Here is a 17,500-nt window from a genome sequence, read left to right on the forward strand (position 1 = left end):
TATACAAGGGAGTTCTGGTGGTGGTGGGTGAACAGATTCTAGCTTATAATTTGCTGTGATGTTCATGTGACGAGACAGAGTACTGAGCGTGACTCCAACGCACTGTCCGGGGACCCCCAGGGGTCCTTGAGGGAGTTCCAGGGGGTCCCCAGCTAAATGATAGTTTGGAACCAAATGGACCCGTATGGGTCTGTAACTCTGAGAGTGTAGAAATGGAACCAAATGGACCCTAATGGGTCCCGACACTGACACGGGTTGAGAATCACTGCTAGAGCCGTAACAAATCTTCTCTTATGGGGGTCCCTGGTATATCTTTTCAAATGGGGGTCCGTGGGCTAATTAGTGTCAATTTGGGGGTCCATGAAAAGGTTTTGGAACCACTGTTCCAGATGCTATGGTACAGTGAACCAGGTCTGTCTTGCAAAAGAGACTTGTAAGTACTTAAGCCTGTAGCCTGACACCGTCCTATGTGGAACATAGCCAATGTACAAGCTCAGAGCTCGCATTTTCTCGCGCAAATCGCTGTATGTGTATCTAATAAGCACATTAGGCCTAGGCTATTTTTGAGAATTGTCCCTTATATAATAACATGCCCAAAATAGAGTTACCAGGGTTAATGTATAGGATGTCCTCTTGAGTTTAAACTCAATAGGACGTCCTGGTTAAAGACAGGTTAAATAAGATGCTGATGGCACATATGGTATGGCCATGCCACATGCCAAGTGGCGTACTTGAAATGCTGCATAGCCTTTGTCACTGTGCGTTATTTATGTAGACCGTATGTCATCGACACTGAGACGAACCCTCCTGACAATGTCTTAGTTGTCTCTTTTCATTTCCTCCTGTCGGGGAAGCACAGCTAGGGCTTAAAAACCTTATGTAATGGCATTTCCTTTGTGTACTTGTGGCCAAAATGAAAACAAACAGTTGCACACAAGTAGCCAGCCAGTGGAAGAAGGAGTTCTCAGCCAGAGGAATGTGACTGTTTAGGGTTTTTGGAGTTTTTCGGCGGGCCAGATGGCCCCGCTCTGCCAAACACTGCATGGTGTGTATGCGAACAGTCGGTGTTAAAGGGCAGGGGATCGAGAGTCTAAAGGGAGTGTCTCAAAGGGCAACGTTTGTCACATGGGTGGATGTCTATACGATGAGTGAGAGAGCTGAAGGACCTCTGGGGTTTGGAGTGGCATTGTGGTGGAAGAGTGCTGCAGGGCCAAGTGAAGTGCCATAAGAATGTGCTGTGTGTGCACCTCGCGTTGACCTCTTCATCATACCGGCCGTGGTGCGTCAGCGGCGGAAGTCCTATTCATTTCGTTCTGATGGGAAAAGAAACAGATGGACGTACGACGCGCGACATATGTCCATTCCGACTCGTTTCCTTTGACCCGCGGGTTAAGATAAGGCACGCACCGCACACATGCTCCTATTGAAACAACAGCAAATGTGAGATAATTAAATTGAGAGCTTTCACGGTCTAATTTATGTGTGTTAAGATCAGACACATGGCAGGAGACATGGTCAGTCTGCGTCCACATGCCTTTGTCTCCATGTGTGTTTGTGTGTGTGTGTGTGTGTGTGTGTGTGTGTGTGTGTGTGTGTGTGTGTGTGTGTGTGTGGAGAGCAGATGGTAGGTGGACTGGACACATGCCCTGACAGCGAAGTCCATAATACCCCCCCCATTTGGCCATAAATGGGCACATACGACCTCTAACCCCTCCACCCCCCCACACCGATTGCAGAATGCATTCTGATTGGTGGAAAACAGCATGCGGTGGTCTCCCCCCCAGCCACCCGCAAGAAACAATGCTCACTGGTCAGCCGGAGGAAGGGGGCAGGGGGATTATGTAGACAAGGGGCCAGGGGAATTCTACACACCCTCCTCCCTCCCTCCCTCCATTCTCTCTCACTCCTTTCCTCCCCTCCCTCAGTCCCTCCCTCCATAGAATTCGGACTCAAGCGGTGTCACAACAACCCGGCGGCACGGCACAAAACGGCGAGCTACTATTTTTCCAACTGGGAGCAACTGTGCCCCCCCCACCCACCCCACTCCACAGGTGCGCTGCTCTCTCTCTCTCTCTCTCTCCAGCATCTGAAGAAAGCTCCATTCACCCAGCCAAGACACAGCAAGCTTTACACAGATTTACTTTGTTTTTTCGTTATTACTTTTCCTCTCTCAGTCACATCGAGGGAAACAGACAGAGTCAGAGAGCTGTGAGGAGACAGCGAGACGAGGAGTTAGTAGTTGTGTGGGTTCAGGGGTGACGGGGTGGTGGTGGTGGTGGTGACGGGGTGTCTAGAACAGACTCTCTTCACTTGTACCGGACGGTAGACGGACACAGACTCCCTCAGGGAAGACCAGCTGTGTTCAAAGACAGAAAGAGAGAGAGAGAGCGAGAGGGAGAGGGAGAGTTAGAGGGGAGAGGTTGGGATAGAGAGGGTGACCGGTGAGAGGGGAAGTGAAAGAGAGTGAGTTGAAGGCAGAGCGGGGTGATCATCTGTGGAGAAGTGAAGCGCGGTGTGGATTCTCCTGCGAAAGCATCATTGGTGACATGACGGCTTCTCTCGGTACGTACATGTGCGAGCTGCGGATCTGCACGCTTCTGTTATTCTTTGATTAACCTTCATACAGAACTGTATGGATGTGTGTGTGTGTGTGTGTGTGTGTGTGTGTGTGTGTGTGTGTGTGCGTGTGTGTGTGTGTGTGTGTGTGTGTGTGTGTGTGTGTGTGTGTGTGTGTCTCTCTTTCTAGTGTGTGTGTGTGTGTCTGTGTGTGTCTGTGTCTGTGCACGCACGCGCGTGCGCATATGTGATCAGCATCTCTCCAGTCATCTTCCTGTAGGGCTGTGAAACTTTGACACCCTTTCTCCCGTTCTCCTCCATGCATTCATTAGTGCATTCTTTCCTTTTAGTGTCATTCCCCTCGTTTGTCGTTTTCCTCTCTCCCTTTCTCCCTCCCTCTCTCTCTCTCATCTTTACAGTGAAATCCTCAGTGTTCATTTGATCCATTTGGGACCATTTTTACACTCCGGATTTTGGAGTCCGGAGTGTGCACTGTGCAGAGTTCTGCACTCGCCTTATTTTCTTGCACATTCTTTCTCTTGTTTATATGCCGTTATCTCCCTCGCTATCCTCCCTGTTTTTTTTCTTTTCTGGAGTGTGCACCTAGACAGACAGACACATGCACGCACGCTCGCCAAACACATCCCTCTCCTCCAGGGCTCTGGTATTTGCAGACGGCTTCTGGAATTTTTCTTGTGTGGTTGTCTGTCAGATGCCTCTCTCATTTTCTACAACCCCCCCATCTCTCCTCCCCCTTTTTTTCTCCCTTTCTCGCCGAGAGGTATCAACGAGTCCATTGTTTGTTTTCTCCCTTGTTCTTTCTGCTGTTTCTTTGGTGTTACTGTGGCAGTTACGCTATGGACAACAGTATCTCCAGTGTTCCTGGCATCGCAGCATCTGAACCTCTGTGGAGAGACCATTAGACGGTTTGTTCCACTGCTGTGCTCGGACATGACCTCATTCTTAAAAAAAAAAACCAAAAAACAAAAGGGAGACTATTTTTACCTCGATCAAGAGTTACGGAACACTTCTGTATGGGTGTTTAATCACTTGGAGCCTAGCGCTCGTATAACGAGTGCGGACATTCCGCAAAAAGAGACGATCTACAAGGTCACAAGCTTGTAGATCGGCTATTTTCGCCAAAGAGATATTAGTGTAGAGGGGAAAAATGTTTGGTCCACTTCGTAGAGGGGAAAAAAGGAGCCGACCTTGTACAGAGCCATGGGGGATCCCAGTCAACTGCAGTTAGTAGGCTTTATGTGGTTGGTTAGCCAGGGGGAGGCAGGGGCTATTTACTTCCCTCTATTGGCCTGGAATGAACCTATCAACCGTCTTCAAATGCCACATTTGTTGCAAAACAAATGTCTGTTTTGTTGGGATTCTTGCCATAGATTCCTCACTCACCAGACCCGACATTTTACTGTGATATTCCACACGTTTATCTTTACGACATATCTTTATGATGCTCACACTCTTGTAAATACATACACAGGTACACACATGGGTACAGTACAGTACGTACACTCAATTCACAGGTCACACGCCTACTACACAAACACGCACAGTCACATGCATACAAATATACATGTGAGCGTACACAAATTTCACACCAACCCACAGAAGAATGCACATGTCATGTACATGCAAAATCGAATTAAATTAAATCAAAGCTGATCAAATCAACTGATCTTTTCCCTTCTCGTGCGTGTGGTTTTATGTCTCGACTCACGTCTCTGGTCTCTTGGTACACGGCTCTGTCATCACAACATCCTGTCCCCCTCTCTCTCCCATCCACCCTCTCCACACTTCCCCTCGCCACTTGTTTGTAGTGCTACTGGAGTTGCTGGCTCCTAACTCTGTGGCCACAGTATGGACAAAGGGACAGCGGGGAAGTTGATTTAAGGGCCGTCCACGCGGAGCACTATAACTATAAATATATCGTTTTAAAAATTGTTCGATGGTAGAGTCTACACCACACCTCTAACGATGACAGTGATGAACAATATAGCTACACAGATGGTGATTGGTGTGACTGTGGACATCCCTTTAACTACTTAAACCCTATATATTTTGTTGTATGTCAAATGGCGAAAGTTGCTGCACCAAATGCTGTCACAACTTGTCGCAACTTAACTTTTTGTGAGTTTAGAATGTTCACCTATTTTGGCCGAATGTTCGCCTATTTTCGCTGGAAGGTCACTTATGACATGAATAAGGATGCTAGGCCTTCATGTGGTTAAAGACCTGTACTGACTCGCGGAGGGTCCTGACCAAGGCCCCAGTGAGGCTCTTCAACGTTGAAGCACTGGGCCCTAGTGGTAAGAGGAGGGACTACAGGCGGACCCACAATTTGGTGGTCAAATGCGGAAGTAGACGTTCTGAGACGGTTCTTCCGGGTGCTTCAAAACGCCACTGAGCAACTTCCACTGACATGAATAGCGGGGGGGGCGGAGCTTCGTGCCAGTTCAGTCTCTATTCTTCTTTATACTCTATGGTCCTGACAGGGTGGGATGCGCTCATGGCTCATTGATTAACATTGATTGAGGGGGTTTAGTTTAGGACTATAGCAGTGGTGCTTAACGCTGGTCCCTTTAGGAGACTTGACTACTGCACTCTATTCTACCACATAATTAGTTATATTCATTAGAGAGTGAGACTCGCAGGACACTGCCAAAGACACCAAGAGCTCCCAGCCAGCAAACTGGTGCTGTGGGAACCAACACATGGGCACCGGTCACGAGGACGTCCCATACTAACAATTATGTGGATGTATGGAGAACCGGGATGACTGGAATCGACGATGGAAGGCTCGTCTGAAGACGACCTAGAGAGATTAGTCCCCCAGTTAAGATGTCTAGAAGAATGAAAACCAGCAGAGTCCCTGGGATAAGAACCACCGCCATATACTCTAGCTGGTACTGCTGGTTTTCTATCTAACCAACAAGGAAGTAAATTGCATTTGTCTGGCCTATTCTTTTTTTTCCAATTAGCAGTTTAAAGGTCTTTATGTGTGTCACAACCTGGCCCGTAAGGCCATGACAAATTGAGGAGGACACGGTAAAATAGTGCAAAAAAGAAAATCACACCCGTGACCCGAGTGAAGTGAGGAGCGCTCTTATCATCATACGTCATCATACATCATCTCATTCTCAACCAATGGCACATCTCCCACCCAATCACGCCGGCCAATCACAATTTGGTTCCTCACTTTTGTCTTCAATGTTTGTGTTTACACACTTTTGTCATCAATGTTTGCGTTTACAGTCATAAATAGTCATAAAGGCTAGCGCCCCTCAATAACTTTATTTACAAAATAAAAATATGAAACATATAAAGAGTATAGAGTGTGTCGTTAAGTAGGATCAGTGATGCCAGCAGTGTATGGATGTGTGATGAATCTGATCAATGTAGTGTGGGGTGTTGTAGAGGCAGAGGGTGTAAACTCAACCAGGACCAACTTAAAAGCAACAAGCAAGCAAGTGCTCTTATCTGAGGGAGATACAGGGTGAGAAGGATGGCTGCCTGGCCCACTCTTTTATAGCACCCATAGACCCTTAGAGTATATATTAATAGAGACGTCACCGAGAGGAAACACTGAAGCGAAAAAGACATGGTTGCCGAAAGTGGTATTGCAGCTCGAGTGGCATTTGACCCAATCACATGAACGCGCCGAGCCAATACACAACAACAGCGGTGCTTGTTCATGACTCGCTCGCAGTGCACGCACACACGGTACTCGTTCATGTGTTTGGCCCAAATGCATCCCAGAATGCTGTATTGTTGTATTCCTTGAAGAAGGGGTGAATTCGCCTCATGTGCTGCAGGGTGAGCACATGAGGAGGAGACGTCTCTATTATATATATAACTCTATGCATAGACCATAGACCACTGACCAGGTGCTTGCAATGCCCCTATTTGGAACCCTTAGCCCAGCCCTAGGAACAGATGAGAAGGAATAGTCATGGTCACGAGACTGGGCTACGCCATGCCGCTCTCTGTGGCAAACCGGAAGTTCGATGAAATACATGTCAGTGGATGGAGCCGGCTGGACCAGCTCATGAACACTATGTATGAACCATTGAGACCTTTGTCATAATCGGTTCAGGAAAATAAAAGAAGACATACAGTAACACATCATTGCCTGCTGTGTTGCTTTTCGATGTGTACACTGTGTAATTTTATAGAGGTAACTAAAGAGCACAAACTAGTTTCTGAACGTGCCAAGTATCGACTGTCCACCGTTTCCTGTCTGCCAACCAAATCTCGCGATACCTCCAAGACTGAAACTGAAATGTAGATGCCTCGATAAAATGATGTACTGTGCACATCGAAAAGCAAGTTATTGGAAAACAACCTGTCTCTTCTTTTATATTCCTGAACCGATTATATGACAAAGGTCTCAATGGTTCATAAATTCTGTTTGTTCATGAGCTGGTCCAGCCGGCTTCATTCACTGCCATGTATACATGGAACTTCCAGTGCGAGGTTAGCAACTGAGAGCATCATGGCAGCCCAGTCACGTGACGATGACTTTTCCTTCTGTAAGCTTTCTTGGCCCAGCTTACAGGACCTGTGGGAAGAACACAAGACAAGGAGTACACAATACACAGACACACAAACACAGGCCCTGCAGCATAGACATAGAAAGGTAGAAGCCTCCTCCGGCTCTGGGGCGTCTGTATCTCGGGCGCCATTTCAGGGAAGGCAAGCTTCCGAGTGCGTCACAGAAGGGGACGTTTGGCAGGCCAATCAGAGACAATGTAAACGTTTGTTTTCTCATGCCAATAAAGCTCCTTTGAATTGAATTGATAAGATGCGCTGTGATTGGCCAGTAGTCACTTTGGGTGGCAGCATGCCTTCTGCACTTCTGCTTGACTTCCGCCTTCCCTGCGATACAAGTCGCTCCAATGAACTGCGGCAGCGAATGCCCTGCTATGCCACACCACAAGGGCTGTGGCAATGTCTGACGTATGAATTATCCGAAATTGCAAATTTTTGCCTAGAATTATAACATTCTGTATAGATGTATACTCTTGACACGAACACCAGTTTGAAAAAGATATACTTGTACTTAAGGGCCGTAATGTAGGATTAGACCTGGGTAGCCAGGTGAAGGAAATTCACCTCTTGGTAGGATTAAAAAGCCACCTATATTGTAGGACCCCAAGGCTATAATTTGATCACACTTTGACAAGGTACACTGCTCAAATACGAGATGACAAGAGAGGTGTGGGAAAAACAGGTACGCCCGAACAGGGACTTGAACCCTGGACCCTCAGATTAAAAGTCTGATGCTCTACCGACTGAGCTATCCGGGCTCTAGTAGCTGCTAGCCAGTGCATTTCCTCCTCACTCCTTTTGTCTCTCTGCTGACTTGAGCACATTCTTCCTCTGTTCCCTCGGTCCCTGTGAGAATCGTGACGGCTGTGAACAGCTGTACTGCGGACCTTAGGACCTGTCAGTCTCATTCTCTCACACTCTGCCTGCCTCTGTGTGTGTGTGTGTGTGTGTGTGTGTGTGTGTGTGTGTGTGTGTGTGTGTGTGTGTGTGTGTGTGTGTGTGTGTGTGTGTGTGTGTGTGTGTGTGTGTGTGTGTGTGGGAAGTGTATGTATGGGGGTGTTGAACATAATGCAAGCACATTCCTGTGGTCAGCAGGGAGTCTGTGAAACCTTGCTCGTCAAATATGCGATGTGTGCATCAATCTATGTGTGTGCATGTTTCTGCTCGTATTCAGTATGTGCATTCTTAGCAAACGCGTGTGACTGTGTGTGTGACTGTGTGTGTGTGTGTGTGTGTGTGTGTGTGTGTGTGTGTGTGTGTGTGTGTGTGTGTGTGTGTGTGTGTGTGTGTAGGCTTATCTTTGCATGAATGTTTGTCTGCGTGAGTGGAAGAGAAGAAAGAAGAAGGGTGTCTTTGTCCAACACTACAGAGGAGGCTTTCTGGGAACACTGTATGTTTTTCATATCCCCCTGTTTTTCCTACTCTGTCGCTCTGTTTCATAACTTTTTTTACTACTCCTTTTCTTCATGCCATTTTATTTCCCTCCAACGCCAGCTCAGAGCTTCATTCCATCACACTTATGCAGCACGCCGGAGAGATTTGAAGTGGGGGTAATATGTGGGGAAGTATTAGTACTGGATGACGCTGGGGCTGTTTTATTGATTAACCAAGCACAACTGCGCCAGGACAGTTTTCTCTCTCTTTCTCTCACAAATAGCAGCAATCAAGATGTAGCACTCTCTCTGTCTCTCTCTTTCCAAGCCCCGTGTCCATAACCCCCTATAGGGAAGCCAAGTGTGCACTGGGGTCTCGGTGGAAGGGCTGGCTGGCTGGCAGGCAGGCTGTTGGCTGGAGGTTGGCAGTTGTGCCATGCATGGGCCGGTGCCATCTGGAAGTGGTTGCGCTAGCTCTCTCCTGCCCAAACTGAAGAGGCTTTGTGCTCGACCAGCGCCAGGCTCCACCGAGAGTCTCTGCAGGGGGAAAACAATGAACAGAAAAACACTGTGGAATTAGAAAAGGGGGAGGGGGGGGGCAAAGCTTCCAGAGCGTATACCTCAGTTCACCCTCGTATGGGTTGGTAATGTTTGATCCGTGTGTGGGTCTGTGTGTGTGTGTGTGTGTGTGTGTGTGTGTGTGTGTGTGTGTGTGTGTGTGTGTGTGTGTGTGTGTGTGAGTGTGAGTGTGTGTGTGTGTGTGTGTGTGTGCGTGTGTGTGTGCAGTGGCACAACTCCCACTGAACTCTAGGGGGGGACAGAGAGCAGCGCCGCCGAAAGATCTGTCCCCCTAGGGGGATGGGGGGATGGGGGGGTCAAACCCCCAAAACGTGGGGTTATGGTTAGGGGTTGGGGTCGGACTAAAGAGAGGTTGTACCAGTGCCTCCAAAACCCCTTGAAATGCACATACAAAACTGTGTTTTGGCACAGTTATTATTATTATGAATTACCTGGCTGTGATTTCTCCTCCTCCCATGTATCTCAAAACGTAAAAGTTTAACCACATTATCAGCAGCTCATGGTCAACTCACTGTACTCAACAGTTTTTTTTTTTTTTTTTTTTTAAGATTTGTTTTTGGCTGTTCTGCCTGTATTGATAGTATCAAGTGAACATAGACAGGAAAGAGGGAGAGAGAGAATGGGGAGAGACATGCAGCAAAGGTCGTCATGAATGGGACTCGAACATGCAACACGCTGTCAGGCCAGAGCCTTATATGTGGCATGCGCCTGGACAACTTGGCCAGCGGGTGCCCCACCACTGGCAATAATTGCGTTCATAAGTTGAGGATGAGCTGCCATGGAACTGTAGACTGACCCCATGGAGCTGTAGACTGATCCCATGGCAGCAGATGTGAGGAGACATGGCCGTGGGAATAGAGACAGCCAACAGCAGCAGGAGGAGGAGGAGGGGTGGAGGGGTGGAGGCCCCTGGGAGCAGGGCAGTGGTGGGAGAAGTACTCTGATTGGTGGTGTTCTTTTACTCACGTGTTACAAGTAAAAGGCCTGCATATCAAACCTTTTCTTGAGTAAAAATAGTATTGGCATGGATATATACTTATACATACATCTCAACTTGAGTAAATTACTGTCGGCCTATACAAGCCTACTTGGTCTTGTTTTCGGGACCTTGAGAGTCCAGAGAGAGAGAGAGAGAGAGAGAGAGAGAGAGAGAGAGAGAGAGAGAGAGAGAGAGAGAGAGAGAGAGAGTGAGTGTGGGAATGTTTGGGAGAAATCTGCAATCTGTTGCACGTTTGTTTTTCCTGCTTTGTTTACATCGAACAACAACAAATTAGACTTTACCATGGATTAGCAGGTTGCTTACTGGCTGAGCCTTTGTGTGTGTGTGTGTGTGTGTGTGTGTGTGTGTGTGTGTGTGTGTGTGTGTGTGTGTGTGTGTGTGTGTGTGTGTGTGTGTGTGTGTGTGTGTATGTGTGTGTGTGTGTGTGTGTGTGCTCGCGCACGCGTGTGTTTGTGTGTGTGTGCGTGTGCGTGCGTGCGTGTGTTGCGTGTGCAAGCATGTAATAATGAGCTCTGTCTCTGTTTATAGACAGACTGACATGAGAACCTCTGGCTCATGACCTTTAGCCCCTACGGGTTCAAGTTGAGTGGAGACTACCTCTGATTTAGACAGGTCAACATGGGGACATGAAGACAGACAGACAGAGTGTGTGTGTGTGTGTGTGTGTGTGTGTGTGTGTGTGTGTGTGTGTGTGTGTGTGTGTGTGTGCGCGTGCGTGCGTGCGTGCGTGCGTGCGTGCGTGTGCGTCTACATGCGTGTACCATGTGTGTGTATAGCCTATAGTATCTGCGCTTTTACATCAATGAATGCACGTGTTCACGTAACTTGATTACATAACAGGCTTGAGACGATGACGGCTTGTCTGAGAGGGCTGTGATGGGAGACACATTGCTCCATGTCCGGCAGAATGAATGGGAGTGAAGGAGGAGTGGAGAGGAGAGCAAGGGGGAGAGGAGAGGAGAGGAGGGGAGGGGAGAGGAGAGGAGAGGAGAGGAGAGGAGAGGAGAGGAGAGGAGAGGAGAGGAGAGGAGAGGAGAGGAGAGGAAGCACAAGGAGGTCTTTATGACAGCCGAGTATGTTGGCCATGACTCATCACATCGTACTTCAGAGGCCCTGTTCCTGGCCTGAGGCAACCTGCCCTTCATGTTTACTGAATGACACACTGGTATAGGAAGTAATTCTCTCTCTCTCTCTCTCTCTCTCTCTCTCTCATTCATTCGTTGTGTATGTGTTTTATTAAGTGTACAGTAAGTTTATTCACCCTAATGACTCATTCATGACTCACCTAATTGTTTGTTCGGTTAGTGTAGTAGGCTAGTATACTGTATACTAGTGTATTTTGGTGTGTGTGTGTGTGTGTGTGTGTGTGTGTGTGTGTGTGTGTGTGTGTGTGTGTGTGTGTGTGTGTGTGTGTGTGTGTGTGTGTGTGTGTGTGTGCGCGTGCGCGCGCGTGCAATCAATGTTTTTGTGTGTGTGTGTCTATTGGGAACGGCTGCTTTGATGGAAATTCCATGTGAATTACTGAGGTGACTCATCGCCCGGAGTATAATTAAAGGTAAACTAGAAAAAGTGCCCTTCTGGGCACAGGTCTCCACCAGGAGGATAGGAGTGTGTGTGATGTTTGGCAAAATGTTTAGGAGTAATATAATCAGGTTTTGTGTGTGTGTGTGTGTGTGTGTGTGTGTGTGAGACACGGCTTGGCCTGTTGTAGCGCCACCATGAGGCTGATTTAAAAACTGTCAAGTGGCATTTCTTCCTCAGCCTAGTGGGAATATGCATGCAGTTTCACTGCAATCGGACACTGCGTTGAGTAGTTGTGGCGATTTGTACAAAACGGGCACAAAGCGGGCTACTCCTGAAAAGTTTAGAAGCCAATTGTAGGCAATGAAGGTGGATTATGAGAAATCAAACAAACCCGTCTTGATCACATGACTATGGAGAGCATGTGTACCGATTTGCGTGAAATTTGGATAACATCTGAAGGAGTAATATTAGAAAATGTGTTTTACATATGTCGGCCTCCTGGTGGCGCTATAAAGAGCAGATGTGAAAAAATCTAGGCAAAGGTTTTTCCTTGGCCTCTAGGGAGTTGGCATACAAAGTTATCCACAAATCCGTGCAGGTGGAGGTAAAAACACTTTTCGGCCAGTTATAGCGCCACCATGAGGCTGAGTTGAAAATGTTCATGTGGCATTTCTTCCTCGGCCTAGTGGGAATGTGTGTGCACAATGTCACGGAAATCAGACGATGTGTTCATGATTTGCAGCATTTTGTTTGAAACTGAGCACTCCTGCGAACTTTGGAAGCCAATCTTAGCCAATCAGGATGGAGTCTGAGAAATCTGAAAGACCCGTTTCGTTGACTGGCTCTAGAGAGACTGTGTACCAATTTGCGTGATGTTTGGACAAAATCTGTAGGTGTACTGTCCAAAAACTTGTTTTGCACAAAGCGGCCTCCCGGTGGCGCTATAACAGGCCGTTCTGGAAATTTGGGGCAGAGGTTCATCGTTGGCATCCAGCGAGTGTGTGTGCAAAATTAGGCATCGACCGGGTTAACGGTGCCGGAGATTAGCTGTTCACAGACGGACGGACGGACACACGGACACACGGACGGACGGACGGAGTGCAAAACATACTCTCTCCCCATGCCTTCGGCCTGGTGGAGACAATGATGTCAATGGGTTAAATGATAAAGCGATTCTACTCTTACACCTGAAGTGATGTCCCTAAATAAACTGCTCTACAAGCTACCCTGGACTGTAGATCAGTTGTTTTGGACAAGCAACATTGTCATGGGATGGAGGACATAAATGAAGCTTCTCACATCATTATCACATATTGTGTTTATTTGTCATGTTGTGTATGTATTAAGTACCACTTAAGCCCCAGCATCCTTATTGTGGGGAAGGCTTTCACATGCGATCGGCTATTTTCAGCGAAACCTTTCCCTACAATAACAGTAACTCGGAGCACAGAACTCCACCAGGCCAGGTCAGGTTATTGTGGCTTCCTGATAGCGCTATTATAGGCCAATGTGAAAAGGGTGCCATTTCTTCTTATGCCTTTGATGGCAATTGAACGTTAAAATTCATGATTTGAGCCAAAACTCCACCTGTTGGTGGTGTTATAACAGGAAAATGTGAGTAGGAAAGTGTATGAAACATTTCACGTAAATTGAAAAACTTGCAAACTTTGGAAGCCAATGTTAGACTGTGTGTACCGATTCTCGGGATTTTGGGTATATATATATTTTGAGTATAATATCCAAAAATGTGTTTTTCAAAAGTCGGCCTCCTGGTGGCGCTATAACAGGCCGTTCTGGAAAATTTGGGGCAGAGGTTCATCGTTGGCATCCAGGGAGTGTATGTGCAAAATTTGGCATCGACCGGGTTAACGGTGCCGGAGATTAGCTGTACACAGACGGACGGACGGACGGACGGACGGACACACACACACACACACACACACACACACACACACACACACACACACACACACACACACACACACACAGACACACACAGACGGACACACGGACGGAGTGCAAAACATACTCTCTCCCCATGCCTTCGGCCTGGTGGAGACAATAATAATGTAAGGCCTGGCCTATGCAAAAAGAAAGGGAGAAAGATGAAACAACAAGTTTGGTAAAAAAACACTTTTAGCAGCAATGTGAAAATGTGCAGAATATGGGGGGATTAGCAGCTGGATTATTGAAAAGTCTGGTTAAGCCTCCCTTTATTTTCTTTTTGGTAACATGATACACAGGCAAAGTAAAAATATTAAATATGTAAAATATAAATAAATACAATTCTATACAAATGAAAGTTGAATGAGAAGTGAGGGACAGTGTTGGGATTGACCCTTAATTTGAACCCTGGTCTGGGTGAGGTAACAGACCACAGGTGAAGGAAGACAAAAGGAAAGTAAACATGCTGTATGAAACCTTTTTTCTGAGCCAAACCCTGAAAGAATGTAGAGAAAAGAAAATGTCTTTCCTGCAACGGCCACTGATTTGAACATAGTTTTACACTAGAGAGCTGTATGTCAACATTAATGGCATTGAAGGGGATGGCAAGGGCATGTATTAAAGGTATATGACACTTTTTTATTATTGTTTTTGAACAGAATCCCGGAGTTTCTTGGACAGTATGAACCATGCTGGAGGTTCCACAGACGGAGATGTGTTCAGGTCAGACGTGTCGGTCAGCCCTGCTTCATGTCAGAGGATGTTTGGTTCCATGCGCTCTGTGACTTCAGCCAGCCCCCTCCCACACAATGACAGGTACACGGCACACACACACACACACACGCCCCACACACACACACACACACGCACACACACACGCACACGCACACACACACGCGCACACACACACACACACACACACACACACACACACACACACACACACACACACACACACTCCTAACTCTCTCTCCATTCCCTATACAGCTCGACCCCTCCTCCAGTATGGCAGGACAGGATGGCCAACTCCCTGAGCCCGCCCTTCCACCGCCCCCACCCGTCCCCACCGCTGTCCCTCAACAGCCCCAAGGCCCACAGCTCACCTCAGGGGCCCCCGAAAGGCCTGGGGGGTTTAGGGGGCCGCGGGGTGGCTGAAGACGCAGAGCTGTCCTCGTGGCTGCTGCTGGGTAACGGCACGCTGGATCACAGCCTACTGGAGGCGGTGGAGGGACTCGGGGGCCTGGGGCTGGGAGACAGGGGATCCCCGGCTCCCCTGCTGCCAGAGAAGAGGCGAGGGATGGAGGGGGCAGACCTGGGGTCCCGCTCCCCGTCCCTCAGTGGGTTCTCCAGCCCTCGTAGTGGCAGCAGTCTCAGCATCCCCTTCTTGTCCTCCATGAACCCGGACCCCCTGAGGGGCCTCGGCGGGGCCCCATCACCTGTAGCAGGTACAGTAGTGTACCATGCACAATTGTTTACCACTTAAGCCCTATTTATTACTTTGTCTTTTGCCAGATAGTGAAAATAGTAGATCTACGATCTTGTGAACAATTGCAATCAGTTTCTATTTTTGACATTTGTGACGTCATGTTTTGAAAAGTTTAGAAAATATATAATATATATTATAAAACATTTTTGAACATTTGTAAACATTTATGTCTAAATATGGCCAAAATAGCGACGGCAAAGTTTTAAAGTGATTCAACTCAACTGATGTTGAGGCTCTTTTAAGGAAATCTCTCTCTCTCAGCTTCGTCTAATCCAGTCCAATTCCTCTTGTTTACTCTTCTTTTATCTCTCTCTCTCTGCTATATTGCTCTGTGGCACACAGAACAGAACGGCGGCCGTCTAACGCAGAGCTTTTATCTGTGTATTACAGACTTGTCGGGCAGTAAGCAGGACACCGTGAAGTTTGTTCAGGACACCTCCAAGTTCTGGTACAAGCCAGACATCTCCAGAGACCAAGGTAAATATTGGACTTGGACAGGGAGTGCCCTCGCAGCCGCCGCCAGGCAGATAACGAGCGTGGCTAGTTTTCCTCCCCATATACAGTATAGTGTGAAACCCGACGGCTCCAACTTGGGCTAACCGCCTTTTTCCTTGTCGCCCGTTTATCGACGTGCAGCCATCGCGGTGCTTAAGGACAAAGAGCCGGGGTCCTTCGTCGTCAGAGACAGTCACTCGTTCCGTGGAGCCTACGGGTTGGCCATGAAGGTAGCCACGCCCCCTCCGTCTGTCCTGCAGCAGAGTAAGAAGGGTAGGTAGTGTACTTTTATTTTTATTTGTATTTAACCTTTATTTAACTAACCAGTAAAAACACATTGAGAGTTACATAAGAGTTACATAAGAGCCAATAATACATCCATGATACACATCAAAGTACCTATAAAATATAATACTGCACTGTAACAAGTGGAGAGAAATGGTAAATGGTGCATTTATATAGTGCCTTAATACAAGGCGCTTTACATAGATTATGCATTACATTCACCCATTCACGCACCGATGGTGGAGGAAACCATGCAAGGCACCAACCTGCACATCGGGAGCAATTAGGAGTTCAGTGTCTTGCTCAAGGACACTTCGACACTGACTCTGGGGGAGCCCGGGATTGAACTGTGAAGCTTCCGGTTTCCAAGAGGCCACTCTACCCTCTGCCATCCCATGGTTTGTAGTCCCAAAATGTTTACAGTGATTCTCAACTCTGGGCCTGATGTTCTGTCCTTGCAACCATTAAGGTGTTCTGCATCAAATTTACATTGAATGGCTCGATTGAAAACCAGAAAGTGACTGCGACGAATTGCAACATCCCCAGGCTGTGCGGACTATGAGCCAGGGAATGTACTTAACCACTTAAACCCTATATACTTTATTGTACAAAAATAGCCATGCTTGTAAGCCCAACAGAGTTAATGTTGTTAAACAATTTGTTTGTAGAGTGTATTGAAAGCTAAATAGAGCAGAATGTATGTATTTGAGTACATAAAGAAGCCTTATACATATTTTGATGAGCATCGCTGGACCAGTCAATCAAATCGAATTGCAATGTATAGAGCCATTGTTTGTAACAATCAGCCTTCTGTTGACTATATGTTTAAGGTGTTATTTACTGATTATGTTTTTGCGTTTAAAATGTCTTTTCCCTGCGAGCTTTTGAGAAAATGCAAATACAAAGAAACTTTACATTACATTGCATCTACATTTAAATATATATGTACTGTACTGCAGGGGTTCTCAACGTTTTTGGCCGGGGACCCACGGAAATGCTTTGGCAATGTCTCGAGACCCCCGCCCCGCCCCCTCCCGACCCCCAATATACATTGACTGCTACAATAACCTTAATAATAGAGACAATACACCATAAATAAATACTGAAACCAGATATAATCATTAGGGAGGTGTATGCATGTACTATGTGTACCATGTAAACTCTTAATTTCCATTTTCCAGCCATTCAGTTGAAATAATCTGGGGACCCCCCAAAATAATGTGGCGACCCTGTACTGTACTGTACTGTACTGTACTGTACTGTACTGTACTGTATTTTATTGAATTTCTGTGACCTTCTGTGATCTGTACCCCTGCAGTGGGAGACATGTCCAATGAGTTGGTGAGACACTTCCTGATTGAGTGCACACAGAAAGGCGTGCGACTGAAGGGCTGTCCCAATGAGCCATACTTTGGTGAGTCATAGTGTTTTATTCATTCACTTATCCATTCATGTCCAAAGACCTGTATTGTTTTCCATTCAGTGTGTCCAAAGGCCTGTATTGGGTCATACAGTGTCTTGCCAACTCTAATTCTGACCATGTCCTTAGTCCTTACATTCACACTAGTGGCAACAAAGCAACAGGCAACTAATAAAGTATCTAGTAATTTCAAATGGCAACCTATACAAACTGACAACCGACTCCAATATGAAGCTAGCTCAATTTTTTTCAGCAAGAGAGGACACATTGCTCAGTGA

General features: G+C 47.0%; 1 protein-coding gene across 1 annotated transcript in view; it reads left to right on the plus strand.

Moving 5' to 3' along the window:
* Nucleotides 1-17,500, plus strand: part of LOC306926998 (tensin-3-like) — a 53,846-nt gene that overhangs the window by 31,037 nt on the left and 5,309 nt on the right. Inside the window, exons 17-21 of the mRNA XM_079506568.1 lie at nucleotides 14,196-14,352; nucleotides 14,524-14,981; nucleotides 15,413-15,499; nucleotides 15,659-15,790; nucleotides 17,121-17,216. Coding sequence (XP_079362694.1) covers nucleotides 14,196-14,352; nucleotides 14,524-14,981; nucleotides 15,413-15,499; nucleotides 15,659-15,790; nucleotides 17,121-17,216 — 930 coding nt within the window. The remainder of the gene's footprint in view (nucleotides 1-14,195; nucleotides 14,353-14,523; nucleotides 14,982-15,412; nucleotides 15,500-15,658; nucleotides 15,791-17,120; nucleotides 17,217-17,500) is intronic.

This window comes from Electrona antarctica (genome assembly GCF_951216825.1).
Source record: "Electrona antarctica genome assembly, chromosome: 7".
Classification (NCBI taxonomy): domain Eukaryota; kingdom Metazoa; phylum Chordata; class Actinopteri; order Myctophiformes; family Myctophidae; genus Electrona; species Electrona antarctica.